Here is a 23,302-nt window from a genome sequence, read left to right on the forward strand (position 1 = left end):
ATGAGTGTGTGGATCTGTATGCGTGTTTAGGTGTGTGTGTCTGTCTGCATAACTCTGCTGTTGCATCTGTCCCCGCTCTCCCCCACATCATCTCTGAACAAAGCTGCCCTCCTCCCTCCTGCCTCATGTCGGCTGCAGCTGGTAGAAACTACCACAGGCTCTTCTGTCACTTGATGATGACAGCCTTGGGTGAGCGGAGCACCTAAACAGACTAAGGCTGGCGGTCAGGGTTAGGGTCAATTCTGCCAAAGGAAGGATGCAAACAAACGTTTGTTTTGCTGTGTGATACTGTGCTGTTTGTTTTCCTGTGTGATACTGTGCTGTTTGTTTTCCTGTGTGATACTGTGCTGTTTGTTTTCCTGTGTGATACTGTGCTGTTTGTTTTCCTGTGTGATACTGTGCTGTTTGTTTTTCCTGTGTGATACTGTGCTGTTTGTTTTCCTGTGTGATACTGTGCTGTTTGTTTTCCTGTGTGATACTGTGCTGTTTGTTTTCCTGTGTGATACTGTGCTGTTTGTTTTCCTGATGAGCGCGTCCATGAACATCTGAGTAACAGAATCTGCTCTACATTACGTGATAACACGTGCATGGACTCTCCTCCTCCACATGTCCCCTCATCCTGGGAGAACAAAGACTACCAGAAGAACAGTATAACAATTACATGAGCGTAACGACTTCTACTGAAAATTAATTGCTGTCCTGTTCCTGTGAAAGCTGCTGTCTGTGTGCCTAGCCGTGTGTGTGTGTGAAGTCTATTCTCATCATCTGTTTCTGTAACGGCATGTTAGCGCTCTACCATAGAACTATGGCCTTGCTGTTTGGCTGATGATGACTCATTCCAAAATATTATCTGTAATTTTATGAATGACCTAACTATCTTTGATAGAGAGAAAGCTGCAGTGTCGGATAAACAAAAATGTATTTCATAAATTTCATGTGCCTAATGATTGCGGTTATTATGGCTGAGATTTACTTTTACATTACATTTTGTCATTTAGCAGACGCTCTTATCCAGAGCGACTTACAGTAAGTACATTCCCCCCGAGGCAAGTAGGGTGAAGTGCCTTGCCACAACGTCATTTTGCACGGCCGGAAATCGAACTGGCAACCTTCAGATTACTAGCCCGATTCCCTAACCGCTCAGCCACCTGACATTCTGATGTTCTGTTACCAACAGTTTCTCTCTCTCTCTCTCATTATATTTCTCTCCCTCCTTCTCTAAGGATTACTTTATTTCTCTCTAAATTTTCAATTACTAAGTAAACGTTAAATACAAATAAAATAAAGTATTCCTACATTGCAATAAACCATCTCCCTGTCATATGTGGAGCAAGTGTTAAGGCCACATAGCTATGACCCCCATCAAAGTTTATCATCCATAATAGTAGTACTAGTAGTAAGTTTTATTGTCGTTCAACCATATAAAGTTAGTACAGTACACAGCAACGAGACAACGATCCTCCAGGACCATGGTGCTACATAAAGACAAGTGTTGGATGTTGTACAGGTCTGTGTGTATCAGACCATTCAGTGTGAGGGGTCACTCAGTGAGAGGGGTGTGTGGGGTCATTCAGTGTGAGGGGTGTGTGGGGTCATTCAGTGTGAGGGGTGTGTGGGGTCATTTAGTGTTAGGGGTGTGTAGGGTCATTCAGTGTGAGGGGTGTGTGGGGTCATTCAGTGTGAGGGGTGTGTGGGGTCATTCAGTGTGAGGGGTGTGTGGGGTCATTCAGTGTGAGGGGTGTGTGGGGTCATTCAGTGTGAGGGGTGTGTGGGGTCATTCACAATTCTGGTTGCTTTGCGGATGCATCGTGTGGTGTAGATGTCTATGATGGAGGGAAGATAACGCCTCAGAATGCCTATGGAATTTGAACAAAACCATCATGGATCTGTCTGCGTGTGTGTGTGTGTGTGTTTCTCCCCAATCACCAACTGAAACATGGTCAGCATAATACTGCTGATTGGGCCATAATAATAATCAGACCCACAAATTCTTTTCATGGAGAAAATGCAAAGGGATTGCTCATTTGCAAACATGCAAGGCCACTCAAATTCACATCAACCAACACTGATAGGTAAAAGGAAGTAAATCAGCTGTTTCATCATCTTTAAAGTCCCTGCCGTGTTTCAGACATTTGTCTCGGTGTAGCGCAAGTCTAATGGCCGGTGGTTCAGAGCAGGCCAATGAGTTGAACCACACATCCTCCCCATCTGATTGTTATTTCTGATTGGAGTGCTGCATGTTGAATGGTGCATGCTTGGTGTCCCCTGCTTCTAGCTGACGGGGAACGGAGGGGCAGATCAAACGAGAAGGTGGTGTGTACGGCTGCGGGTGCTTTGTGTGAGGCGCTGGCTGGAGGCTGGAGGTGTCAGAATGGTGTGGCACGGCTCTGAAACAGGCAGAGGCAGAAACATTATTACTCTGAGTGAGATGACGTCAGGTGAAGACACCAACACATCTAGTTGAAGCTTTGAACTGGAGATGAGTGACTGGAAAACTGGGGTTGAAAAGCTGTGGAGCTGATGGGGGGATGCAGGAGGGCCCATCCCACAGGAGGGCTGGAGTGTGTGGACAGGAGAACCGGAGCCAACACCTGGGAAAACAAGGACACAAAGAAGACCTGGCTCGGATCAGGCCTGGGACCTAACAGACCTGTTGTGTCACACAGAACCACCATGTCTCTGTGTCCCTGGTGTGCAAAACAGTGGATGTTTAGAAGGTGTGTCATGGCATTGCTAACGTTAGTGGAGACAATGACAGTAAACGTGACACACAAACACTGTCATTTTGAAAGCAGGTTCCTGGTATAGAGGCTACTGTAGTTTATAGGCTATACATCTACTGTAACACTACTCTTATGTGCACAGTGCAAAACAACACAATATTATTCCACACAATGCTATCCAACACGACACTATCCAGCATGACACTATTCAACCATACAACACCACACAATTGTATCCGACACAACATTAAGCTGAAGAAACACAACACTGTTCAACATTTAGTCATTTAGCAGACGCTCTTATCCAGAGCAATTCAACACAACCTTAACATCAAACACAATGCTACTCATCCCACAGCACAAAGCAACAAAAAGCACCGAAAAAAGAAAAGTGTTGCTTTAAGTCCTCCAAAGTTTCTTGCTTTTTTTTATTGTTACAACTTCCATGTGAAAACAGATAGCTGGCAGTGTGTATCTCCTTTGTCAATGATTGAACTTTGATCCCTAGAAAACAAGACGGGGTGTGGCCAAACGTATCTGAAACAGGTTTATCACAGACTGAAGCCTGGGAGTTAGGACGTTTGCAGCTCGGGGCATTTGCATGTCGGAACAGGAGTCCACACCCAGCACGGGGCCGGCTCCTCGCATGTCGAGGCAGCTCCTCTTCCTCCTCACGTCTTGCTGACTCGCAGAAGGAGGACACGATCCTGCGCCTCCCTCCTGTTTCAGCCGTACGACGACTCGTCTGCTAAAGGCCAGGAGGAGGACTTCATCCCAACATGAAGAGGACTTTACTCTAACTTCACTCTCAAAGTAAGTTTTGTACACTTCCAACAAACCTGGACGAATTTCTGCGAACTGCTTTAAGACGATTCAATGAACAGTCTAATGATAACAAGTGGGACCTGTGGGTTTAGACGCATAATCTCTCTTGTCCAAAGTATTTCACACACTAATACAAATGGAATCTGATTTAAGATGTGTGGGATGTTGAAATTGTGTAAGGTACATTCTGTGATGTGATATACTTTTAAAGTGTATGGACATATGCAAAAGGTTTATACTGAGGAAACCTATACCGTGCATGTGTTCTTTAAAGTAAACATATTAGGACGAAGTGTTCTCTTCTCTGTTGAACAGAAGTTTGCCTCGTTCTTCCCCGGAGCTACTTGGATCACACAGATAGTGACAGAAAATAGAATCAGACATTGACTTTCTCGGCAAAGAAACTTTTAATGAGTGACGACAGAGCAGAGTGTCTGTGTGAGGTTCCCTGGCTTCGGTTGTTTCATATTTTTTGATCGCACATGACACAGCAGTGTGCCGCTATGCATTATTTATACATTTAAAAAACTTTCACCGACTGGTTTGCGGAGATGTTTTGAACATCACACAAGATCTGGGAAAGCGAATTCCCTCTCCTTAAAACAGGACTGACCTTTGCTGGGTGCAGTTTCATTTCAGTCAGGTCTAGCTTCCAGGTCTAGCTTCCGACAGATTCCAGGGTTCAAATGCTGCATCCTCATGACTCCCAGACTCATAGATCTCGTCCTTAAATCAATCCTTCTCTCCCAAAGTTCAATCACTGAGAGAAAGTTCCACATATCTGTAAGAACACCATGACTTACGTCACGCCAAAGTCCTCCCATGGAAGACAACACAGAAGGAGAGTTTGCAGTTCTGTAGAGAGCCTTCAGGACAGGTTTAGGTGATCCTGAGATGTTGTGTCAGGCCCTGGACACGGGCCAGGTTAGCAGCAGGCCTGCAGCTGTCTGGCTGTATAACTCTATGAATCCAGTGTGTTGTCAACAAGGACCTAACACGTAACTGATCCGGTACCTCACTCACAGCAGCACGGGTCACATGAGTCTCACCAGGCAGATTAGCTCTTTTTGGTCCTAAAGGGCCACCGTTCATTTGAGTGACAGCTCATTTGCGGTTATCAATACGGAGAGTGAGATAGCAGGCTAGCAGCTGTCATTTGAGCAAACAAGTGCCTCATTCGCTATGCATGTACATGCAAACGGGACTAAAAACAGAGGATTAGTCTGAGGTAATCTTGTCTGGTATTGTCATGAGCATATCCAGTTGTGTCGGTGCAAATCAAAGCCTGAGGTGTAAAAGGCCCGAGGACCTAGTTAGGTTGTACCCCCCCCCCCACCCCCACCCCCCCGATGCAAAGCACAGACATTGTGTGTTTTAATAATGAGTTGTGTTTCTATTAGCAACGCGTCCACGCTGAACTCTCTCAGTGTCTTTGATGTCTCCCTTGACTCACATTTCTGGGTCGTTGGCCCCACCGACATTAGCTGGCCAGCTCATGTGTCTCTGTGAAAAGAAGTGTTTGAGCAACAGGATGTTATTTTCACAGCGCTTCTGTTTGGACAGAAAAGTGTTGAACATTCTATACACCGTTTACACATTTCCTACTGCGCTGCCTCCTCACAGCAAGACTCCCATCTGGGGCCTGTTGGTGTAAGGGAGCTATCTGCATGGAGTTACATGTTCTCCCCGTGTTCTCCCCATGTTCTCCCCGTGTTCTCCCCGTGCTCGCATGGGCACGGCAAGGCACAGCGCGCACTACGCGCTGTGCCTTATGGGAGCGGCGGTACTGCTAAAATGTATGCTTCAAACGACGGGACAGAAGATAACTAGATCGACTACACACAATAAAGGAAAATTGCTTCACACAGTAACAAGTGGTTGTGATCACTTTTGAGCAGTTTAGCCCTACCTTAGATAGTTAGAGATGAAGCGCGAACGTTAGCTGCGCTGCTGCATGCATCGAACACATGACGTTCCAGTAACTTCATTCCATGCTGTGTGTTCAAATGCTTCTTCATATTTGTAGTATTTCCTCCCTTCGATGAAATAGACTTTTTACACACGTTACAAGTGGCTTTGTTGTCATTTTGTTGTGTGCAATACAACCAAACTTTAGAACGCTTCTTCCTAGTTGCCATGATTGCTGCAGTCTGTCTGAATAAACTATAAAAGTTCGCGCATGCGCAACGGCACATAGAATCGTTAACAGAATCGTTAAGGAATTTTGCTAACGATTCCAAGGAATCGATTCACTGGGAACCGGTTCTAAACAAGAACCGGTTCTCGATACCCATCCCTACTTATGTCTTTAATTAATGTATGCCAAGTCGAATACATGATGTACACTATGCTATGCTTTGCAGATATATTAACAACTATTTTATAAAGACTTACTAATGATGCAACTTCTGATTAGTAATGCAAGTTATAAAGCATTTACTAACTGTTAGTTAAGGCTTTTGCGTGACCTAATCTAAAGTGGGAACTATCTATGCCTTATTAAGCATTTATAGAAAGATTATATAGATTTTGTGTTTTAGTTTTTTAGAAGAAATAGCTGTTAATTTATTTACCTTGGTAATAAAACAGTATTTTATTTCCATTAAGAAGCAATACAGTAGAATTGGTATAAAAGTTGGTTACATATATGTTATATGTTGTTAGTTATTTACTTATGCTTTGTAAAAGTAATGTAAATGGTTTGTTCACAATTTGCTAATGCTTTCTATACCAGCTCATGTACCACTAACACCTTTTAAACTACTGGTTTACAATAATATTAACAAGCTGTCTATAAAGTATGATAATGCAGTTATAAAACACCTTATGAATTGTATTATGAATAAAATCCATAATATTTAACAGTGTTTATTAATGATCAACATAGTGTTAAATATAAGCTTATTAACTATTTAATAATGTATTGTTAATGTTTCAAAATGTTTTATAAATGATTAATTAACTATTAGTTAACACTTTGTAAATGCCAAAAAGCGTTGACTTATTATAAAGTGTTACCAAATAGGGTTCTTATGGAAATGGCAGTTATTGAGGAGGCAGCAGTGGGCTCCTGGCATGTGAATGTTTTTGCACATGTGAGTGTAATCCACTTATTGTGAGATTAAGGAAATTCATTCTTCTTCTTCAACATGTTTACTTATGTACTTTTAGAGGAGGGCATTCACAAGCTGTTTTTACTAGGAGATGCAATGCTGCTGTGGGTGTCTGGGGAGATCATAAAAACAGCTTGTGAATGCCCTCTTAACAAACAATAATTTAACAGATGGTTGAGAGACCCGCTCACATTTGCTGGATCCTGTCTTTAATAGATTCTTCTGAAAAGGAAGAGATGGAAAGACACACTCAATGGAATATTTAGCATCTAACAAGTGGCTCTAGAAGGGGTTTAAATTCAGAGCAGGACTATACATCTCAGCCATCAATACAGAGCAGGCAGGGAGAGCCCCTGGGCATGGTGTACTGCAGAGAAACACACATCAGCTTGAACATGTACCTTTCCTCTTGACAGCCACATCACATGACTACTTAAGAGCATCCACTTCCCTCTCAGAGATCCCCCACACTTCAAACAGCAACCCAAGCCTAATCAGCCTTCTACCGAATCATCTGCCTGGGTTTGATAGCCCTGTGTGTCTGGTGTGAGCGTCTGATCATAGGAATCCTGATGAGGCTGCGGGGAATGCTAGATGACTCCCAGCAGGGAGTCCACTCTCACAGCCTCCACAGTTTGCCCTGTCACACATCTACCTCAAGCTGGAACTGCTCAGCTGAACCTGCCATCATCATGACCGAACGCTCTGGTAGTCACATCCCTCCACTCCTCCTCCCCCACCCTGATCAGCTCACTTTAGAGGTGTGTGACAGTTCGTCAAGTCGCAGGAAAGCTTGATGGAGCAGTCTACTGCGTCTGGATGTGACATTTGTCCTCCTCAAGTCGTACTCGAAACCAAGCCCAAACAAGTCAACAACAAGCAACGGGTCATTTACAAATCTTATTGTTCAAGAAACATCTCAGGCTTCATGTGAATCACCGCGTACCTGAGCACGCTGTCTCTGCCCCTCACCGCGTAACGGACGTCCCCTGTCCTCATCTCGCCATCCCTCCACCCTGCTCTCTCACCTCACTCCTGTGATCCCTCCATCCTTCAGCCTCACCTGTCAGATTGCCCTGGCCCGTCACCTTCAGCTTTCTAATCTCCTTGGTGTGTGTCTCTCTCTCTGTGTGTCTCTGTGTGTGTGTGTGTCAGACCTGGCTGAAGAGGAGTAATGATGGATTCCCATCAGCTGTCGCTGCTGTCGTCTCTGAGAGCTGAGCCTAGGCCGGAGGATTACGTCCAGCCCCACTACAAGGAGGGTTACCGCCTGGCCATCGACGCCCTGGCCATCAGTGGCCGCGAAAGCTACCAGGAAGTCCTCAAGGCGGAGCGCCTTGGCAGCTTCCTGTCTGGACACGAGCTCCTCTTCATCACGAACAACGTGCTGCAGCCACTCGACGGTAATGACACGGAGGAGACGAGCGGGTCCCTGGACGGCGGCTCGTCCTCAGGGACGTACTGGCCTGTCCACTCTGACGTGGAGACGCCTGACCTGGAGCTGGGCTGGCCGGACCTACCCCCGGAGAGACGGCAGACCAGCATCGACCTCCTGTTCCACCCGCCCCGGCTGAACAGCCCCACCATCAAGGAGGTGGTGCGCAAACACATTCAGGACGCCAGACAGGTGAGGTCGTGTTTGGCCTCAGTGCTGACAGAAGACTGAGGTAAAGCTTCAGATCCAGGTGCTCGTCAGAAGCGTTGGTTAATAGGATATAAGGCCTCAGTAAGTTCATTCGTCTTGTTCATACTTATTACGGATGAGCATCATGACCTATTAAGTAACACAATCATCTTCAAGACAATACCAACCCCAGCCCTTACCCTAACTACGAATACTTATAACACAAATGAATGTGAATAAGCATCTTCAAACTTGTTAACTATTACCTAAAGCTTATCTCATCTTAAGATGACCCAACCCTGGCCCTAATCCTAACTATATTAGTAACCCTCATATTGTCTTATTAATGCATATTCATGTCAGTGAGCATATTCTGAGGGCCTTATTACCCATTAACTCGTGCTTATAACAAGCACCTAGATCTATAGTCGCATTGACACTGGTGATTATATGTCATTGCATATCTTGCTTTAAATCTTTGTCAAAGCTAAATGACACAATACATGCTTTCCTCCATAGTATGAATACGTCTACCACGGCTATTATTAGTAATATACAGCTCTGTAAAAAATTGAGAGATCATTGCGCCTTTGTTTTTCATTTTGAAAAACAGTTAAGAAGGACAATTTTGAGTGAGGAACAGAAGGGTAAAATTTAAGAGAAAAATTGTCCTTCTGAACTTTTTTTGAAAATGAAAGAAAAAGGTGCAGTGGTCTCTCAGGTCTTTATAAGCTGTATATATATGTTTGTTTAAGAGTCACCATCATGATAATCATTATCAATATGTATGCATATATTGAAGTGTATCTAATCTTATCTGTATCGTATCTATAATAATCTTTCTTCTAATTTCAACTGGTTTAATTGGGTGTGCTCAAGCCTTCGGCGAGAGCACAACCTTTGTTCTCTCACATATATATTATTATTATTATTATTATTATTATTATTTTTTTTTTTTGCCCCCCTAAAACTCAGTAAATACTTGGCCTACATAGACAACGTAGGTGTCAAAAGTTTCGTCTTGGTAGCGATTGAGTTGCTTCTATTGGAATTTACGTTCCGTTGCATGGTTTAAGCTTAAATTAGGTTTTTGTGGCGAAAAGTGAAGCTAACGGTGGCTAATTTGCTAGCCACAGTCACTGACGTTACTAACGTCACTGCGTCACTAACGTCACGAAAACACGCGTGACTACCTTTGCCAGAACATTCGTTTAGCATCTGTTAACTTGGGGGATAGCTAGGCTAACTATAGCTTTACTGCAAGGCAGCTGCAGAAACGCCACAAGAAAAGAGGCCAGGGTGATAACTATTTACTCATTTTACTTTGTGATATGACACACAATTGTGATCTGTAATGTACAATATAAGCTGATATTATTAAGGAAGTACATCTACTTTCGGAAACAGTAGTCTACTATTTCACTGAAGTATTAGCATCATGACATTAGCCTGTGTTTCCCGGGCAACACATACTACAGTGGTCTATGATGTATCTGTTTTCAATCGTTAAAATAAACATTCCTCACATATACATTTTCGTTGTAGGATTTATTCTGACATTAGTAAACGATTTGTTGGTGAAATTACCATTACCTGTGGTTTCAAACCAGTGTAGCTCACTGCAACGCTGTAGCCTACTGTACCCGAGACACTAGTGTGAGTAGCTAACAACAACTCCTCAGCTGTTTAAGTCAAACGGCAACAGAACATGTTCGGCACTCCCCTTACTCAAAAGTCTTTCAGTAGGGAAACTATCTGACTACTAACCTGAACTTCATTGCCACAGCCTAAACTTTGTCAATCTGTTCATGAAAATAATTAATTTCAGCCTAAACCGTACAACGGAACGTTTAATCGAATTCAACCAACGCAATCGCTATCAAGACGAACACAGCAGTAGTCTAGTACTGTACTGTAGTAGTAGAATTTACCGGGGCAGCTTCTCCACACAGGGCTATATCGCATTTTGCGTTGTTACTGACAATGATCGCTACCAGTGAGCTTTTTATGAATGAGCGATTTTCCACTAAATAAATGTCAAGCTTATTTACGTTTTTGGGGGCATATTTTCAGTTAGCAGATGGTACTGTTTGAATCGCGATTCTATCTTCTGCCGGTAAAGTCGTAGAATAATCAAAGGGGGTTCTTTATTAATGAATGAATGCAATATGAGTAGGCTAAATGCCTGAAAATATCACGAGAAGGGACAACTTAAAAGGACGTTTAAGTCATAGAGATTAGGTCAATTTTTACACCGGTCTGCCAAATGTATTCGTTTTGATTCAGCCTGTCAGCTGCCTCTTGCCGGGGAAATGAGAAGACATCATATTTCATTCTACACTTCACTCGTATTTTGAGTTGTAAATGAGCAGCAAAAAAAAGATGCTTTTAAATCTATGTAATCTTTATAAATAATAAGTAGGCCCGATGCATTTTTATATAAAATATACAGACCCCTGTGCAACCGACGCAAGCAAGCACACCCTACAATTTCCCCAGAAATTGTATCCTCTCTAGTTAGAGTATGTGAGGGAAGATTACTGTCAGAGACAATCTGGCACAGGAAGGAACTCCTAAGATATACGTAATTATAGCCTAGCTCACCATACCGTGTTGGACATAAGCCAGAATGTCAAGAAACAATCTTCTTTTTCCACCGGGGCTCAAGCCCTCGCTGTTCCTCCCCCTGTTCCTCCCCCTGTTCCTCCCTTGTTGCTCTTCTGTATCACCAGACATGCGTGTCTGAGGGAGTGGCAGGGAGAGTCTCTCAAATCTGGTTTTACAACCTTCCTTCAAGACAAATAGACTTGTCTAATGGAAGCCCAGTGAGATGACCTGCCAGATATTGAGACGTTCATTCCTCAACCGCTTCCACTCCCAGCCTGCATGGAACTTGTGGAAGTCCACATGCCTTCTATAGTCCCCCTGAAGTCATCTAAAATCATCTTGAAACAAATTCACCGGACCAGAAAAAGAAATTCAACATTAAAAAATTCTCGTAATTTTTTGAACTAAAACAGTAGTGCATAAACGGGCCATCCCATTTGAGGAAGCACCAAAAGGAACATTCATGAACAATCCCCCTCCCACAGCCTTTCTATAGAAAGACGAATTCGCAGGCTGATGTGTGTGTGAGGGTGTGTATGGGTGTGTGTGTGTGAGGGTGTGTATGGGTGTGTGTGTGTGAGGGTGTGTATGGGTGTGTGAGGGTGAGGGTGTGTATGGGTGTGTGTGTGAGGGTGTGTATGGGTGTGTGAGGGTGAGGGTGTGTATGGGTGTGTGCGTGTGAGGGTGTGTATGGGTGTGTGTGCGTGTGAGGGTGTGTATGGGTGTGTGAGGGTGTGTATGGGTGTGTGTGCGTGAGGGTGTGTATGGGTGTGTGAGGGTGTGTATGGGTGTGTGTGTGCGGGTGTGTATGGGTGTGTGAGGGTGTGTATGGGTGTGTGTGCGTGAGGGTGTGTATGGGTGTGTGAGGGTGTGTATGGGTGTGTGTGTATGGGTGTGTGCGCGTGAGGCTGTGTATGGGTGTGTGTGCGTGTGAGGGTGTGTATGGGTGTGTGTGCGTGTGAGGGTGTGTATGGGTGTGTGTGCGTGTGAGGGTGTGTATGGGTGTTTGTGTGAGGTTGTCACCGGTTAATATGCAAAGTGCACAGTAACGCCTGCACACGCCTGCGCGATGATATCAAGCCTCTGAACGCATGCAAGCACTTTACATAGACTCCCAATGGACACTCAGGCGCTCCTGACGTCACACCAGCGATGTGCACACGGATTCTGACGATCACTGACTAACAACACGAACATGAATGATGTCATTGACCCAAGGCAAGTACATTTTGAGACAGTGAGTCGGGAAAAATGGCTCTACTCTTCTAGTGATGAGGATGTTCATCACTGAACAAAGTATTCCAAGCACATATAACATGTGCCTATACGCACGCCTTATCAAATTTAATATGCACAAATTATACCTGTTTAGACACACACCAAATTATCTATCAAACTGTAAGGTGTAGTGTTCATTCACCTAATTATCTATCAAACTGTAAGGTGTAGTGTTCATTCACCTAATTATCTATCAAACTGTAAGGTGTAGTGTTCATTCCGCGCTTTCTAAAACTTGAGAAGCCCACTCGTAATTCACCCGTATCAGGTGTGAGTGTGTGTGTGTGTGTGTCTGTGTGAGGGTGTGTGAGGGTGTGTGTGTGTGAGGGTGTGTGTGTGTGTGTGAGGGTGTGTGAGGGTGTGTGTGTGTGTGTGTGTGAGGGTGTGTGTGTGTGAGGGTGTGAGGGTGTGTGAGGGTGTGTGTGTGTGTCTGTGTGAGGGTGTGTGAGGGTGTGTGTTTGTGTGTGTGTGTGTGTGTGAGGGTGTGTGTGTGAGGGTGTGTGTGTGTGTGTGTGTGTGTGTGAGAGTTTGTGTGTGTGTGTGCGAGGGTGTGTGAGGGTGTGTGTGTGTGTCTGTGTGAGGGTGGGTGTGTGTGAGGGTGTGTGTGTGTGTGTGAGGGTGTGTGTGAGGGTGTGTGTGCATGGTTGTCATTCTCCTGCATCTCATTTCTCCTCCCAGCTCGTCGTGGACTTTTTTAAGAGAATCAATCGTTTAACTGAAGTTGGGTAGTAAAGTATCAAGTTCATGTTTATTTGAAGTATGATGTATCCATACTACATTTACATTTACATTTATTCATTTAGCAGACGCTTTTATCCAAAGCGACTTCCAAGAGAGAGCTTTACAAAGTGCATAGGTCACTGATCATAACAACAAGATAGCCACAAAACATTGCGAGTAGCCAAAACATGAAGCACACATTGTGAACAACCAAAATAAGTGCCAAAGGGAAGAACCATAAGAGCATGTAATTAAACAAGTTACAATTAAACAACATGAACCGCTATACGTGCAAGTGTACCTGTGGAAAAAACAAGCAACAACTAGAGAGGATACAATTTCTGGGGAAATTGTAGGGTGTGCTTGCTTGCGTCGGTTGCACAGGGGTCTGTATATTTTATATAAAAATGCATCGGGCCTACTTATTATTTATAAAGATTACATAGATTTAAAAGCATCTTTTTTTTGCTGCTCATTTACAACTCAAAATACGAGTGAAGTGTAGAATGAAATATGATGTCTTCTCATTTCCCCGGCAAGAGGCAGCTGACAGGCTGAATCAAAACGAATACATTTGGCAGACCGGTGTAAAAATTGACCTAATCTCTATGACTTAAACGTCCTTTTAAGTTGTCCCTTCTCGTGATATTTTCAGGCATTTAGCCTACTCATATTGCATTCATTCATTAATAAAGAACCCCCTTTGAAGATTATTCTACGACTTTACCGGCATAAGATAGAATCGCGATTCAAACAGTACCATCTGCTAACTGAAAATATGCCCCCAAAAACGTAAATAAGCTTGACATTTATTTAGTGGAAAATCGCTCATTCATAAAAAGCTCACTGGTAGCGATCATTGTCAGTAACAACGCAAAATGCGATATAGCCCTGTGTGGAGAAGCTGCCCCGGTAAATTCTACTACTACAGTACAGTACTAGACTACTGCTGTGTTCGTCTTGATAGCGATTGCGTTGGTTGAATTCGATTAAACGTTCCGTTGTACGGTTTAGGCTGAAATTAATTATTTTCATGAACAGATTGACAAAGTTTAGGCTGTGGCAATGAAGTTCAGGTTAGTAGTCAGATAGTTTCCCTACTGAAAGACTTTTGAGTAAGGGGAGTGCCGAACATGTTCTGTTGCCGTTTGACTTAAACAGCTGAGGAGTTGTTGTTAGCTACTCACACTAGTGTCTCGGGTACAGTAGGCTACAGCGTTGCAGTGAGCTACACTGGTTTGAAACCACAGGTAATGGTAATTTCACCAACAAATCGTTTACTAATGTCAGAATAAATCCTACAACGAAAATGTATATGTGAGGAATGTTTATTTTAACGATTGAAAACAGATACATCATAGACCACTGTAGTATGTGTTGCCCGGGCAACACAGGCTAATGTCATGATGCTAATATGTCAGTGAAATAGTAGACTACTGTTTCCGAAAGTAGATGTACTTCCTTAATAATATCAGCTTATATTGTACATTACACATCACAATTGTGTGTCATATCACAAAGTAAAATGAGTAAATATTTATCACCCTGGCCTCTTTGTTTGTGGCGTTTCTGCAGCTGCCTTGCAGTAAAGCTATAGTTAGCCTAGCTATCCCCCAAGTTAACAGATGCGAAACGAATGTTCTGCCAAAGGTAGTCACGCGTGTTTTCGTGACATTATTGCAGACCGGTGTAAAAATTGACCTAATCTCTATGATTTAAACGTCATTTTAAGTTTTTCTCTTCTCATGATATTTTCAGGCATTTAGCCTACTCATATTGCATTCATTCATGAATAAACAACCCCTTTGAAGATTATTCTACGACGTTACCCGGCAGTAGAAGATGGAATCGCAATTCAAACGGTACCATCTGCTAACTGAAAATATGCCCCCCAAAACGTAAATAAGCTTGACATTTATTTAGTGGAAAATTGCTCATTCATAAAAAGCTCACTGGTAGCGATCATTGTCAGTAACAACGCAAAATGCGATATAGCCCTGTGTTGAGAAGCTGCCCCGGTAAATTGTACTACTACGGTACAGTACTAGGCTACTGCTGTGTTCGTCTTGGTAGCGATTGCGTTGGTTGAATTGGATTTAACGTTCCGTTGTACGGTTTGGGCTGAAATTAATTATTTTCATGAACAGATTGACAACGTTTAGGCTGTGGCAATGAAGTTCAGGTTAGTAGTTAGATAGACTTTTGATTTAAGTAAGGGGAGTGCCGAACATTTTCTGTCCCCGTTTGACTTCCTAAACAGCTGTGTACTGTAGCTAGATGTTTTTGTAGTGTGTCTCGCGTAAGCTACAGCGTTGCAGTGAGCTACACTGGTTTGAAACCACAGGTAATGGTAATTTCACCAACAAATCGTTTTCTAATGTCAGAATAAATCCTACAACGAAAATGTATATGTGAGGAATGTTTATTTTAACGATTGAAAACAGATAACGCTACATCATAGACCACTGTAGTATGTGTTGCCCGGGAAACACAGGCTAATGTCATGATGCTAATACTTCAGTGAAATAGTAGACTACTGTTTCCGAAAGTAGATGTACTTCCTTAATAATATCAGCTTATATTGTACATTACACATCACAATTGTGTGTCATATCACAAAGTAAAATGAGTAAATAGTTATCACCCTGGCCTCTTTTCTTGTGGCGTTTCTGCAGCTGCCTTGAAGTAAAGCTATAGTTAGCCTAGCTATCCCCCAAGTTAACAGATGTGAAATGAATGTTCTGGCAAAGGTAGTCACGCGTGTTTTCGTGACGTTAGTGACGCAGTGACGTTAGTAACGTCAGTGACTGTGGCTAGCAAATTAGCCACCGTTAGCTTCACTTTTCGCCACAAAAACTTAACTGAAGCTTAAACCATGCAACGGAACGTAAATTCCAATAGAAGCAACTCAATCGCTACCAAGACGAAACGTTTGACACCTACGTTGTCTATGTAGGCCAAATATTGACTGAGTTTTAGGGGGGCAAAAAGAAATAAAAATAAAAATAATAATATATATGTGAGAGAACAAAGGTTGCGCTCTCGCCGAAGGCTTGAGCACACCCAATAATAATAATATATATGTGAGAGAACAAAGGTTGTGCTCTCGCCGAAGGCTTGAGCACACCCAATAATAAAAACAATATATCACAGCGAGTACAAAACATTTAAAACAGTTACCACTAACCACAAGAGCAGCAAGTCTCTAAGCAAGAGTCATTGTGATCTTTGAGGAAACTAACATCGGGTCAAGCGAACCATTCCTAAGTACCGTTGTACTCCCGGAACAAGTGCGTCTTGAGCCTTTTCTTGAACTATACTATAGTTCAAGAAATACTAACGTTACCAACGTAACCATCACGTCATTAACACACAAACACAAGACAATAACACAAAGACAATTCCATACAGCTCCATCTAGCATTCTAGAATGGAACCGGGAGAATCCAGCCCACCAGCACTACCCAGCTGATGGCCCTGGACCCCCAACAACATCCTTCAACAGACCATTTTATAGCACACAGTTCTCAACAGTCACTTGTCACAGACATGCAACTGTCCCATGTCTCTCCTGTGATTGGCTCACTCCCTAAGAATACAATTTATCAATATAAACGTCTGTCACATTCTATTAACACATTACATCACAGTTGATAAGCCACTCAGACCTCACGTCTCCAGACCTCACGTCTCCAGACCTCCAGCTCCAGACCTCACGTCTCCAGACCTCACGTCTCCAGACTTCACGTCTCCAGACCTCACGTCTCCAGACCTCACGTCTCCAGACCTCACGTCTCCAGACCTCACGTCTCCAGATCTCACAGTTTGTGTGTGAGGTTGTGTGTGTGAGGGTGTGTGTGTGAGGGTGTGTGTGAGGGTGAGGGTGTGTGTGTGAGCATGGTCTTCATTCTCCTGTGTCTCGTTTCTCCTCCCAGCTCATCGCTGTCGTCATGGACGTCTTCACGGACGTGGACATCTTCAAAGAGGCGGTGGATGCCTCGCTGCGAGGCGTGTCCGTCTATGTGCTCCTGGACCACCTCCACCTCCACAGCTTCCTCTCCATGGCAGAGAGCCAGGACGTTCACATTCACAAGCTGAGGGTGAGCGTATGGGCTCTGTTGCCATGGGAATACGTTAGAATCTTGTTGGTTTGTGTTGACAATATTGATGTGTAACACCTGGGCAAAACATTCCCAGGTGGAAATATAGTGGCACTGGATACACAAGGAGAATTTTAAATACTGGTGCGAAACTGATAACAGCTCCAGAGATACTTAAGTAGAGTAAACAAATAAAAACCCTCCTTCGACTGAGATCCCGGTCTCACTGTTGCCTTGTTTGATGTGCTTTATTAAAATCCTCTATTAAAATGGAGAAATATGGCCACCTCTTCTGTCATCAGGGGAGTTCACTGTACAGACAACCACCTCCACTCAGGAAAAATAAATAAGAAAAATGTGACTTTGCGACCTGAATGCCCTCCTCTCATGAGCTGGTGCAGTGGAATGTCTCTAATGTCAATGTTTGTCAGAGTGTACCACAGCATGGATAATTGTGGGTCTTTACGTGAGGGGAAGGTAGAGACTGACAGGAGACACAGACAGGAGAGACAGACAAGAGAGACAGACAGGTGTGTTGAGTCAAGAGACGAGGAGCCATCAAGATTGTTAGTCTCTACAGTGTCTTACGCGAGCAGATTTCACAATCAATATTCTCTTTAAAACAATTTACTGTTACTGTAATCTTTGGTCCTACACTTGATAATTGTATTGTTTTCATCGGTTGATTGTTTTGTTATCCGGTTTTAATCAATTCTACTGTATATGGTTTGTGTATATACTTCTGTGAACTTCATTTAAAAGCACTGTGTGACTGAATGAAACTATGAATGCAATACAATGACAAATAGTGGTACTAAAAGAAATGATCAATTAGTGGTATTATAATTATTCTGTTTTGTCTTGAAACATTTGTTTTGAAATAGCTGCCTGTTTCCCGTGTGTGCTGCAGAACATGAGAGTGCGCTCGGTGAAGGGCCAGGACTACCTGTGTCGCTCCGGAGCTACCTTCCACGGAGCCCTGCAGCAGAGGTTCCTGCTGGTCGACTGTGAGACGGTCATGTTCGGATCCTACAGGTAGAGAAGGAGATCATGGAGGGGGAGGAGGGAGGGGGTGGAGGAGGGAGGGGCTGGAGAAGGGAGGGGGTGGAGAAGGGAGGGGGAGGAGAAGGGAGGGGGAGGGGGTGGAGGAGGGAGGGGGAGGAGGGAGGGGGTGGAGGAGGGAGGGGGTGGGGAGGAGAGTGTGGGGGGGAGGAGTGAGGGGGTGGAGGAGGGAGGGGGTGGAGGAGAGAGGGGGTGGAGTTCGAGAGGGGGTGGAGGAGAGAGGGGGTGGAGTGAAGGTGGAGGTGGAGAGTTGGAAGGAGGGGGTGGAGGGATGGTGGCGGTGGGGGGAGGAGTTTGAGAGGAGGTAGTGAGGGAAGGTGAGGTGGGGGGAGGGGGTGGAGGGGGGAGGGGGGGGAGAAGGGGTAGTGAGGAGTGATGTGGTGAGGGAGGTGCGAAACAACACATTGGGTTTCCTCTCGTGTGCTCTGTGTTTGATGAGTATGTTTGGTCATCTAATAACTAAAAGACAGAGACGATGTACTGTACTATGGAATTGAATACGCCAGAATTAGTTGACCTAACACTATTAGGATCATTACGCTCCAAGGCTCTTTTAATGTACATTACATCCTCATGACATCCTCATTCCTAGGAATACATTACAATATATAATCAAATGTAGATGGTTATCATAATTGATTCCTGCAGAGATGTTTGATGGTCTCCATCAGACGATCTTGACTCTCAGCTCTCAGTTTCATATTTTAATAAGTGCTCCTCACAATGATAATCACTGGCTCCTCTCTGTTTCTTTTCTTTCTTTTACTCTTTCTCTTTGTCACTCTCTCTGTCTCTCTTTCACTCTCCCTCTCCCTCTCTCTCTGCCTCTCTCCCTCCCTCTCCTTCCCCCTCTCCAATTTATTTGTAGTATCTGTGTGGCCAACGTGATGTTTCCCTCTGGCATGTTATGATAAGCAATGCCTGCTTCGTTTGCTATCTGCAAGGTTTTGTGATAATCACTGCGTCCTCTCTGTATCTCTCTGTCCTCTCTCTGTCCTTTGTCTCTCTCTTTCTCTCTCTCCCCTTTCTCTCTTCTTATCCTTCTGTCTCTCCCTCTCTCTCTCTCTCCATCTCTTGCTCTCGGTCTCGGTGTCTCCCTCTCGTTCTCCCCAGCTTCACGTGGTCCTTTGAGAAGATCCACCTGAGCATGGTGCAGGTGATCACGGGCCGCCTGGTGGGGTCGTATGACGAGGAGTTCCGGACGCTCTACGCCCGCTCCAGGGTCCCGGCGGCGCTCTGCCCCCCAGGGGGCTCCAGGCAGGCCCCTGCCGCCTGCCAGCCCTTCGCGAGGAGGGATGTACTGAGGCACACCCTGGACACGGTGTACAGGAAGGCTTGCGAGGGGCAGCTGGGCGTCCGAGACGTCTGCGAAGGGGAGCCTTTCGAACAGCGGCCGCCGGCCATGTTTGTCCCCGGGGTGGGCGTGCAGGGCCGCATCCAACAGCTGCAGACTCAGGACACCGACTTCCTCAAGAGGCACAGCTACGCCGGGGAGAGGCAGGAGAGGCCGTACGTACCCCAGAACCCCCGCTTTGGATCCAGTAACTGGAACGTGGCCGGAGATGCAGGGTACCACCCCAACGGAAGGATCCAGTTCCCCAACGACCAGCGTCAACCGGAGAACCAGATGTTCAGGGGCCTTAACACGCGTCAGTCGTACCACGGCAACGACAAGCAGATTGTGAGTATGAAACAGAACATGCCGTCCCTGGAGAACACCTCCAGGTCCTTCCTGAGGACGTGGAGGATCGACTCTTACCTCAACAACAGCGACGCTCCCTGTGGAGAATCCAGCGACTACCTGGACCAGTACGAGCCCCTGCCGGAGAACAAGGCGGGCCACTACATGCCCTCTCGACTCAGGTCCTCCTTTGTGTTCAAGTCCACCATCCCGGAGCAACCGGAGAGCAACAGCTACACCACCTCCTCCTCGTCCTCGCGTCCGCCCCCTCCCACCACCGTCCCCTTCCCCAGTGCTCCGTATTACAACCCCACGCAGTGGAGTCCAGCCGAGGGCGGGGCTCGCCTCGAGGAGTTCCAGCTGAAGAGGCGGAGCCTGCAGATCCTAGATGACCCCAGGGGTCACGGGGGTCTCAGTCCAGTCAGGGGGTCGCACCATTCCATCTACGCCAGCCTGGGCAGAGCCAAAGGGGGCCTGCCGGGCAGAAACGCAGACCCGTCCCAGGAGAGCTGGCACAAGCGTCATAGCGTAGCGGAGTCCAACACTGACTACAGAGACCACCAGGAGAACTCCAGTCACATGTACGGCTTCGCCCGGACGCAGGCGGAGAGAAGCACGCCCGGCTTCCGCCCCCTCAACGGAGGGTGCGCTCCCAATCTGCACAAGGATCAGAGGTCGGTCTCTCATCACGACGTCAAGAGCGTGACGGCCGCGAAGAGCCAGCCGGTGACCATGTGGCAGAATGCCCCGTCCAGGACGGTGTCCGTCGCCGCCCTGGACGTGGACGCCAAGGAGACCGCCAACCCCACGTCGCCCCGCTTCCTCAAGAAGAGCTCCAAGAAACTCCGCTCGTTGCTCAACATACCGGAGAAGAAGGAAGGGTCGAAGGACAGAGGAAGCCCCGGGCCGGGAAGCAGGACCGACACGGTGCTGTCCGAGGCGGAGCAGCGGTGGTCCGACCGGGACCAGAGGAGCCCCATCCCCTCTCCCTCTCGGCTACACGTGAACAAAAACCATCCCGCGCACGTAGGGAACTCATCGGCTCCTCGCTTCAGCACGGAGGAGCTCCCCTGCAGCCCGTCAGACAAGGAGCCCGCCCCCAGGGCACCGCGACCAGGCTCAGAGGATACTGCCAGGACCCATCTGCCGTCTGGAGACTGGCGCTCCCAGAGCCAGAGAGCCGACGGCCGGCTCTACAGCCGATTCGAGCCTTTCTGTGCGTTTGACAAGAAGCCGTCGTCGCCCTCTGTGTCCACTAACACACACGCCCAAGGCCAGCCCAAGACCACGCTCCTCTCTAAAGGTGGCTCCCCCAGTGAGCCTCACAATCGCCATGGACAAGCTACACACGGACAGCATGAAAATAAGCTAGGCAAGTTCATTCAGAGAGTGGGAAACTTCATTCATAAAAACAAGTAGTAAGATAGATGGACAGACAGACAGACAGACAGACAGACAGACAGACAGACAGACATGCATGCATGCATGCATACATGGGACCTACTGACTAGGGGACATTTGACAATCACAGCAGCTGGGACAGCAACACAACACAAAGGACGTTGATGAAAAATCAGGTGGAAAAATACATTTTCCCCTATATGAAAGGGCATTCATGTCCTTGTACTAAGATGCATTAAGATCATGTGGTTAGATATGGTATATGTGGACAGCTGCATATATTGGTCAATGTTGTTGTCATTGTTGAAGTGTTATGAGAAACACAAAACATGCTTGAAGCTTTAATTATTTTGTCATTATTTGACAGGTCATTTGGGAAGTGCAATAAAAAACTGCTTTGGTGTTGGTAATGTCACTGTAATTCAATGATATTTAAAGGGACAATTCATGGGAATGGTGCGTTTTTTTACAAACAGTGTGTCAAATAAAGAAAAAGAAAGCCTTCGAAAAGTGTCAAAGTATTTTGTTCAGTCAGGAATAGACGTGACAGGACAGTTCTGTGCGTGAGGATTTTGATGTGAGGCACTGTGTCAGTATGAAGTTGTGACTCATTTGTTCCCAATTCACATTGGATGGCATTTTTTATTTGCGTGATATTGATTTGAGTTCAGTGCCTTTGTGACCTTGTGAATGAAACGAAGCTGACACAAGGTCACCTGTCATTACACAGAGACCAGAACTTTCTCCATTAACAGAAATAAACATAAAGTCACAGCAATCCTCTTTACTGTTAATATCATTGGGATAATGGAATTAAATAATGGATAATAGATAATGGAATTCGTTAATCCATTATTAGTTTTTTCAACGGTAATGGGGGCAATTTTCAGGCAGCAGGCAGCTTTCTTCCAGTGGGTCTTTATCCAGCCTCTTGAATTAGCGACAGGTCATTCACTGTGTAAGGATATTGAGCTAATCCTGATCTCACGCTCCAGGATGTGATGGTTTGCCCTGGTTTGTGACCTGTATAGCCCCTTCGTTTTCTGGAGGAACTTGAGACCGCGGGTAAAATGAACATATTTTAAGGACAATAAATGTCACAACGTCCTCTTCTTATTTGTTATGGTTGTACAACTATAACTCAATCAACAAACTGAAATGATGAGGCTATTCCTGAGGTTGTTCACCTCACCTGTAACATAGCGGGAAACGCAGTATGTCCTGATTGAACAAAGAAATCAACTCAAAGGGAAATAAGGTTAACGGGTCTACGCTAAGTGGTGTCAAACGCCGGCAAACGATTTACAGAAAGGCCTTAACCTCACAATGTAATTGTGAGGTTAACCTTTTTAAGTTCCTTTATCTTGTACTTGTTCTGCAGGAATGAGCACTAACGCCCTTTAAAAGACAAGAGCAACCAGTAAGAGCATCTAGACCAATTTTTCTCTTCCACAGCAGAATAAATGATAGATGAAAGTACCTCTTATCCTGGGTCCTCCCACACAGTGGCGGCTTTGAAACCTGCAGATGAATAACAGGAGGGTAACTAACCTTGGAGCCTTGCACAGCTAAGTGGAAGTGGCTCGTATGCTACCTGGAAACGAGAAGGAGCTGGAATGATCCGCACACAGGGATGACCTGCAGCCAATCAACATGACATCCAAGGATCCATGTTAGCACCATGACAGGGATCCAGGTTAGCGCCATGACAGGGATCCATGTTAGCACCATGACAGGGATCCATGTTAGCACCATGACAGGGATCCATGTTAGCACCATGACAGGGATCCATGTTAGCACCATGACAGGGATCCATGTTAGCACCATGACAGGGATCCATGTTAGCACCATGACAGGGATCCATGTTAGCACCATGACAGGGATCCATGTTAGCACCATGACAGGGATCCAGGTTAGCACCATGACAGGGATCCAGGTTAGCACCATGACAGGGATCCATGTTAGCACCATGACAGGGATCCATGTTAGCACCATGACAGGGATCCAGGTTAGCACCATGACAGGGATCCAGGTTCCACCTCAACTAGGCTTTTTTGTGGTCAACTGTCTTTTTCAAGCTCATTGTATCCCAACAATGTGTCAGGATATTAATCTCAAAGCTCTAGAAACCATTGTGGTATTATTTCATTCTATCAGAACACTGGGGC

At 45.4% G+C, this 23,302-nt stretch overlaps 1 protein-coding gene across 1 annotated transcript; it reads left to right on the top strand.

Annotated features, from left to right (window-relative positions):
• The first annotated feature begins 3,319 nt into the window (after positions 1-3,319).
• fam83b (family with sequence similarity 83 member B) lies at positions 3,320-21,667 on the top strand. The gene is made up of 5 exons (XM_067236922.1): positions 3,320-3,536; positions 7,817-8,288; positions 16,826-16,990; positions 17,901-18,025; positions 19,166-21,667. Exons 2-5 carry the CDS (start codon positions 7,836-7,838, stop codon positions 21,150-21,152), a joined length of 2,730 nt encoding a protein of 909 aa, XP_067093023.1. The 5' UTR covers positions 3,320-3,536; positions 7,817-7,835; the 3' UTR covers positions 21,153-21,667.
• The last annotated feature ends 1,635 nt before the right edge of the window (positions 21,668-23,302 follow it).

The sequence above is a fragment of the Osmerus mordax genome, chromosome 5 (assembly GCF_038355195.1).
Source record: "Osmerus mordax isolate fOsmMor3 chromosome 5, fOsmMor3.pri, whole genome shotgun sequence".
NCBI lineage: Eukaryota > Metazoa > Chordata > Actinopteri > Osmeriformes > Osmeridae > Osmerus > Osmerus mordax.